Source organism: Schistocerca piceifrons, chromosome 8, assembly GCF_021461385.2.
Source record: "Schistocerca piceifrons isolate TAMUIC-IGC-003096 chromosome 8, iqSchPice1.1, whole genome shotgun sequence".
Lineage (NCBI taxonomy): Eukaryota > Metazoa > Arthropoda > Insecta > Orthoptera > Acrididae > Schistocerca > Schistocerca piceifrons.
Genome location: NC_060145.1, coordinates 37,556,468 through 37,563,922, shown reverse-complemented (window position 1 = coordinate 37,563,922; position 7,455 = coordinate 37,556,468). Strand labels below are relative to the sequence as shown.

The window sequence follows — 7,455 nt, the reverse complement described above, 5'->3', positions numbered from 1 at the left end:
TTCGATTCCCATTGGAGAGGCATGTCCTTTTGTCTACTAATCGCACGGTTTTGCGGTGCGGTCGCAAAACACAGACACTAAACTTGTTACAGTCAACAGAAACGTCAATGAACGAACGGACAGATCATAACTTTGCGAAAATAAAATTTTCGCTCGAGGGAGGACTTGAACCAAGGACCTCTCGTTCCGTAGCTGCTCACGCTAACCACGGGACCACGGCCCTACTGAGTTCAGTGTTGTCCTTGATGTTGCCTATCTTCCACATGGACTACTCAGTTTGTATATTTTGCTTATTTTTTCATAGTTCCACACTACTTCTTCCTGTTTTCTCGATTGATCTGTGTTCAGTTTTTCAAGGACTATCCCCTGTGCCAACTTATAACTAAATCTGAGGGGGGTGTGATGGGGAGGTTCCCTTGTCAGTATAGTCTTATCACTCTCAAAGTTACGTCATCATTATGCAAAATACTTACATGGAATTGTTGGTTTGATGTAAATAAAGACCTGATGGTCGTAATCTTGTTGGGATAAGCACATAAATTGAAATAAGGACACAGTAGCTTGAATAAAATACCACGGGCACTTTATTCGGATTTTTTAACTTTATACAGACATACAGAGAGACACACACGCAGCTAGGCAGATTGGGAATGTGATCGATTCGAGGGCAGTGTCAAGGAGTCGTGGGTGCGGCAGCCGGGTCTAGTAGACGTGGGGGACGATGGCCGGGTAGCCGGCGCCGTAGATGCCGGCGCCGTAGATGCCGGCGGGGTAGACTCCGGCTGGGTAGACTCCGGCGGGGTAGACGCTCTGGTAGGTGTAGGGGTAGGGCACGGTCTTCCCGTCGACGGTCTTGACGCCGGCGGCGGGCACGACGCCGCTGGCGACCACTGTGGACGGCACCACCGGCGCCACGTAGGAGCCGACGTAGGGCGACACGACGGCGGCGTCGCGCACCAGGCTGGTGCTGGCGGGCACGCTGGTGGCGGCGGCGGCGGCGACCAGGGCCAGGGCGATCACGGCCAACTGTGGACAGCGAGGCAGCCGATCAGCTGGGGGCCCAGCGGCGCGAGGCGACAGGTAGTCTCAACTGACACCTACTCCCAGACAGATAATGGCGAACAGTGGAGAACGTATGTGCTGTTCAGCTATGGTCTACTCAATTAACCCATTACCGAGCGAGGTGGCGCAGCGGTTAGCATACTGGGCTCGCATTCAGGAGGCGACGGTTCAATCCCACGTCCGGCCATCCTGATTTAGGTTTTCAGTGATTTCCCGGAAGGACGACGGTTGAGTCCCACGCCCGGCCATCCTGATTTAGATTTTCCGTGATTCCCCTAAATCGCTCCAGGCAAATGCCGGGATGGTTCCTTTGAAAGGGCACGGCCGACTTCCTTCCCCGTCCTTCCCTAATCCGAAGAGACCGACAACCTCGCTGCTTGGTCTCTTCCCCCAAACAACCCAACCCAACTAACCAACTGTATGGCTCACCCAATTTATTGTCTCACCCAATTGATAATATGACCAAAGGGAAATCTGGAAAAACGTGTTTGTTGTACAGCAGGTGCTTTAACGGCGGAGTGTATGTACACCTGACAACTGTGGGTAGTTGTCCACTTGGATACTTAGTAATTAGTCCCCAGTTAATGGCTCAGCCAAGTACCAGCGTAAAAATGGTGAATTGTCAAGAATTGTGCTTGCTGCTCAACTGGCGACCCAATAGTGCCAGTATGTACAGTGATCAACTGGACTGTACATAACTGGCCTGTACATAACTACTCCCCAGTGTGTTGGTGAATACTGAACAAACGGTACTAGCTTTTTGGTGGGTGTTCGGTGGTGTGACGAATACTGTGGGTCGATCCGGAACTAGATACCTTGGAATAACTTCCCAGTTTACGGCTTCAGTAAGTCCCAGTACAATCACGGTGAACTATTGACAGCGTTCCAAGATCACTCGACGCCTTGACAGCAAGACATACAAATGGTATCAGTTATCCTGAGTGGATTCCTAACTGGGTTCTTCAGGAATACTCTCGATTTTGTGGTTCGACTGAGTGTTGTGTTTTAGAATTAGTGAGACGAGTCCGTCGGAGTTTGTGTGAAAATGGATAACAGACTAGTCGCTAAACTTTTCATACTGATTTTTAGTCTCCTTTGCAGCGAAACTACACTCATATCTGAAGAAATATACTGATTTAAAAATTTGTTCAAAATAGCTATAGAAAACGTGCGTTAATAGGAAAATAAATTGTTTCATTTCGGAAAATTTCGTCTATACTATCTAACACTACCAATTTTAAAGTTTTAAAATTCTGTCGGGCAGATTTTTTATATCATCAGAATCTGCTTCACTATTTTCTAACCCCACTCTAGTTTCAGTTTAATTTTTACATTTAGTTGTGACCTACATATTGTGAACTGCATTAGTCTTTTCCTTCTGCCAGATATGATGTGTAGAATATCGAGGTACTCGCGAGTGACCTTGCGAATCGCACTTTTGTGCAGTTAAGTGATCACAACACCACGTTTGACAGTGATGTGCAGAGGTGTTTGACAACGTTAGTCGTACTGTTGTAGCAACAGACACAGTAAAGGTGTTCAAATCACCGCCTGACCGTAAATATTAAAAATTTTCGTAGGTTCCCTAAATCATTTCAGCCAAACGCTGGTGAGGTTGCCCAAACATGCTACAGACCGTTATTTGCCTATCGTTCTCCAACTGATCTAACAACCCTTCTCTATAAATGCCACTCGCCAACAATCGTTAAACTCTCGCCTTTGGTCCGCTAAACCATCTATTCCATTATAAATCGGGAAAACGAAAGAAAGTTGTACTGCGTCCTCCTCACCACGAAGTTTTTCACCATTTCTGCAATCTAAATTTGCAACGCAAACGGGAGAAACACTTTTGGCAACATTTAACGCTGATAGTAACCTCTGTACGTCCTCCATGGATATACTACGTTGTCTGCCTAACGAATTAAGAGCGACAGTGTTTGAGATTTAACCTCGTCCATTGTACCTGCTCCATGAGAGACCGCGATTTTTGCAACAGCCGTAGAGAAAGTGTGAGGCAGGCAATGGTCGTATTGTGGTAACTGTCATTGAAACTGCACATCCGTTACATGTAAATACAAGGTAGCCGCCGAACTGATAGTTTCCCTGGAAGACGGTGATAGTAAGTACAGACGGGAGTCGTAAAAACCGATTCAGTACCGTATAATTTTCTATTCACATTGATTCCAGAAGAAATAGCAGATCTGAATAACCATCTGAATTCGTGGAAAGAAGACAGGCGAAATACGCTAAACGTGAAGAAGTATTTAACAATCCAGATACCGAAGATGGAGTGTGTTGATAGGCATTAGTATTGCAAAACTTCCAGTTTAATAAGTCGCGACTGCACAATACCCTAGTTACCTTCTGAAGAACTGAACACAGATTAAAGAAAGACATACCATCATTCATAGCATTTTTAGCCTCAGATGAAGCTTTTGGCAATGTTGGCTGTAATACACTCTTTGGAATTCCTAAGTTAACAGGATAAAATAAGGGAATGAGAGATTATCTACATTCAGACCGCTGTTGCAAGAGTCAAAGGACATCAAAAGATGGCAGTAAGAAAATGGAGAAAGACAGGGCTGTGGCCCAACCCAAAAAGTATTCAATATACGTATAGAGGAAGAAGTAAACGAAACTAAAGCGAAGTTTGAAAAATAAATTCCGATTTGGAATGAGAGAATGAAAGCTTCAAGGTTTTTCTGACTGTGTTACAATTCTCTCATTCACGGCAAAGAATTTTGAAAATCAGCTGTGCGGACTGTGCAGTGTCTGGAAAGTAGATTGTAAAATGAATATGAATAGAGGCTATACCATCGTAAGGAAATGTGGTCGAATTAAGAAATATGACGCTAGAGGAATACGATTTGAAAATTAGACTCTGCAACTAGTAGAAGAGTTTTTCTACTTGTTCACAACACATACTACAACAGAGAGAAAGAGATGGTAAAAAAGGAGACTGCATTTTCTTAAGGACAGAAGTACTTGTAATATAAAATATGGAACTGAATACTAGTAAGTATTTTCTGAAAGTATTTTTCTGGTGCGTGGTTATATAACAAAATGAAACGTTGTCGATAAAGAGGGCTGATAAAATGATAATAAAAAATACTGGGTAGTGGGGCTGTAGAGGAGTGAAGATTATATGGGTTAATCGGACAAGTACGGAAGGCCTGATGAAATGAATCGATGGGGAAACTGTATTATCGCAGTACCTAGCGTACAGCAGGCATAGGGCGGTAAGACGTCCTGTGATGGGGAGGAATAAATAATTTGGTACAGGAGGGAAGTTGGTGATGAAAATGGTAGAGGGAGAATCGACTACAGTAACTAGACGAAAATGGTTGCAGACGGCTGCATTGTCTTCGAACAGCGGGTTAGAACGGCAGCAGCAACGCTGTCGCAAACCCTCTGTTAAGTGCTACCACGTGCACGCAGTATCGACTAATGCGAACTTGATCAGGTACTCCTATGTGTGAAGGAAAGAAGTTTTGGGTTAAAGTCTCGTCTACGTCGAGGTCTTTAGAGACGAAATCCAAAATTGTATTGGTCTATGATGGGGAAGGTGATCGGTAGCACCATTTCACACGATCAATACCAGCATTCACGTTAGGGAAATCAATGAGATCCTAAATGAGCGTGGTCGGACTGGGATTTGAGCCGACGTCCTTACGAGTACGAGTCCAGAGTACCAGCGGTGTGTCACCTTACTAGGCGCAAAACAGTAGACACTGTTTCAGGGAATGGGCATTTACTGAAATGCTAATTTTATCTACCGATGGCGAGAGCAAACGTTATCAATATGTTAACATTTAAGTCTATACCGAGGGCTGATGTATAGAATTTACGGTTGACTACAGTTCAGAAGGCAGACAGTCTTTAGAGTGCATACTGAGGCGAAGAAACATTAGGCGGAGTGGTGCTCAGTTTGTCATTTCATACTTTTCCTCCGTTTAGTTACTTTCTAACAACTGCATAGCGCGAAGTCCTAGTTCAGTTAGATAACCCTGCAAAGTTTTTTCAGAGCGGAACGCTAGTACATTAACCGAGGGCTAACGCATATAATTTATGATTGAGTACAGTTCAGAAGGCAGACAGTCTTTAGAGTGCATATTGAGGCGAAGAAACATTAGGCGGAGCGGTGTTCAATATGTAATTTCAGACTTTTCCTCCGTTTAGTTAAACAACTGCATAGCGCGAAATCCTAGTTCAGATAGATAACTATGGAAAATTTTTTCAGAGCAGAACGCTAGTAGATTAGATTAAAAATAAATCTCAAACACGGGTTAGTGATGTCAGCTACAAGGGTAGTTAAACAGCTTCTCGTAGACCCAGGTGAGGCCGTGAAATCATATCCACATATAAGGGTCGTGAGGTTATGGTCCATCTATTTCCGAAACATAATGATGATTTTTGGTTTGTGGAGCGCTCAAAGACGCGATTATCAGCTCCCGTATAAATTCCCATCCTTACGCTATTCAGTCTCGCCATTTTCCATAATGATGATGAAATGATGAGGACAACACAAACACTCAGTCTCCGGATGGAGGAAGTCCCAGATCTAGCTGGGAATTGAGCCCGGGACTCCGCAATCCAGAGGCAGCAAAGCTAACCACTAGAGCACGAGCTGCGGACTCCGAAGCATAGGGTAAGTGATGAAAGAGAGGTTTTTGAGTTAGTAGATAGTGTAAATTCTTAATAGTATCTGAGCGTTAGACGCGCATACGACCTACAAGAAGTAAAGGGCCTAGGCTGGACTTGGATGTGGTCGTGAGCCTATGGTCCATCTATTTCCGAAGCATAATGATGATTTTGGGTTTGTGGAGGGCTCAAAGACGCGATTATCAGCGCCCGAACATTCCCAGTCCTTACACTATTCAGTCTCGCTATTTTCCCTAATGATGATGAAATGATGAGGACAACACAAACAGTTTACGGATGGAGAAAGTCTCCAATGTAGTCGGGAATCGAACGAGGGACTCCGTGATCTAGAGGCACCAGTTAACCATTAGAACACGAGCTGCAGACTCCGAAGCATAGGGTAAGTGACGAAAGAGAAGTTTTTGTGTTAGCAGACAGTGTAAATTGCGAATAGTTTCAGATCGTTAGACTCGCATACGATTTACAAGAAGTAAAGGGCCTAGGCTGGACTTGGATGTGGTCCACAGCTCTGGGCACGCCCCAGCGCGATAAAGGAAGTGGGCCTGCTAAGTGTAGCGGGTTCAGCAGTAACGAAAGTACTGGTGCGTCGAGTACTTACGGAGTTCATGGTGCTGGGCGGTGTGGTGGCGTCGGCTGGTGGCTACGCTGTAAGCTGCTGGAGAGCAGAAGTGCCTTTTGCAGACGACGCCTGGGCTTTTATAGGCGGTCTGCAACCCTCGGACCACGCCTGAGAGGCGACATATTTAGATAAATCAGGCGCCGGCCGGTGGGAACGGGGGAGGGGGCGGTGGCCGGCAGACACAGCCGCGCCGCCGCGGTCGTTCGCTCCTGCGTGAAGATCAAGGCCGGCGCCCGTCCTGCGTGCGCCGCCGAGGTCAGCGTCTTCGCTGTTGCCGGCCGCCAGCCGCCCCGGCGACGCACCGCGACTCTGGAAGGCACCGGCGACCGTCCTTTGTTACAGCGCGCAGCGCCACACGCAGGCCACTGGTCCCCGACTTCGACGTCGCTACAGCGACATTCCCAACATCTGTCCAGTTCCCAAACTCTCTAAAATCACGGAGACATTATTTTTATTCGTTGTGTCAAACTGTGTACCGTCTTTGAACTTAGCAGGTTTTCCTTCTTTTAATCCGAGTATCATTATGATACCAATCCCAAAGAAAGTAGGTGTTGACAGATGTGAAAATTACCGAACTGTCAGTTTAATAAGTCACAGCTGCAAAATACTAACCCGACAGACGAATGGAAAAACTGATAGAAGCCAACCTCGGGGAAGATCAGTTTGGATTCCGTAGAAAGGTCGGAACACGTGTGGCAATACTGACCCTACGACTTATCTTAGAAGAAAGATTAAGGAAAGGCAAACCTACGTTTCTAGCATTTGTAGACTTAGAGAAAGCTTTTGACAATGTTGATAGGAATACACTCTTTCAAATTCTGAAGGTGGCAGGGGGCGAAAGGCTATTTACAATTTGTACGGAAACCAGATGGCAGTTATAAGAGTCGAGGCGCATGAAAGGGAAGCAGCGGTTGGGAAGGGAGTGACACAGGGTTGTAGCCTCTCCCCGATGTTATTCAATCTGTATATTGGGCAAACAGTGAAGGAAACAAAAGAAAAAATCGAAGTAGGTTTTAAAGTCCATGCGTGCGGTTAAAGGCGCTGCAGTCTGGAACCGCAACACCGCTACGGTCGCAGGTTCGAATCCTGCCTCGGGCATGGATGTTTGTGAT

The 7,455-nt window shown here is 45.8% G+C and overlaps 1 protein-coding gene across 1 annotated transcript; it reads right to left on the bottom strand.

The window, feature by feature from the left end:
- Nucleotides 1–561: 561 nt before the first annotated feature.
- LOC124711383 (cuticle protein 9.5-like) lies at nt 562–6,472 on the bottom strand. Its single transcript, XM_047241435.1, has 2 exons — nt 6,323–6,472; nt 562–1,026 (listed from the first exon to the last, which is right to left on the bottom strand). The coding sequence occupies exons 1-2, from the start codon at nt 6,329–6,331 to the stop codon at nt 703–705; spliced, it is 333 nt and encodes a 110-aa protein (XP_047097391.1). The 5' UTR covers nt 6,332–6,472; the 3' UTR covers nt 562–702.
- Nucleotides 6,473–7,455: the final 983 nt, after the last annotated feature.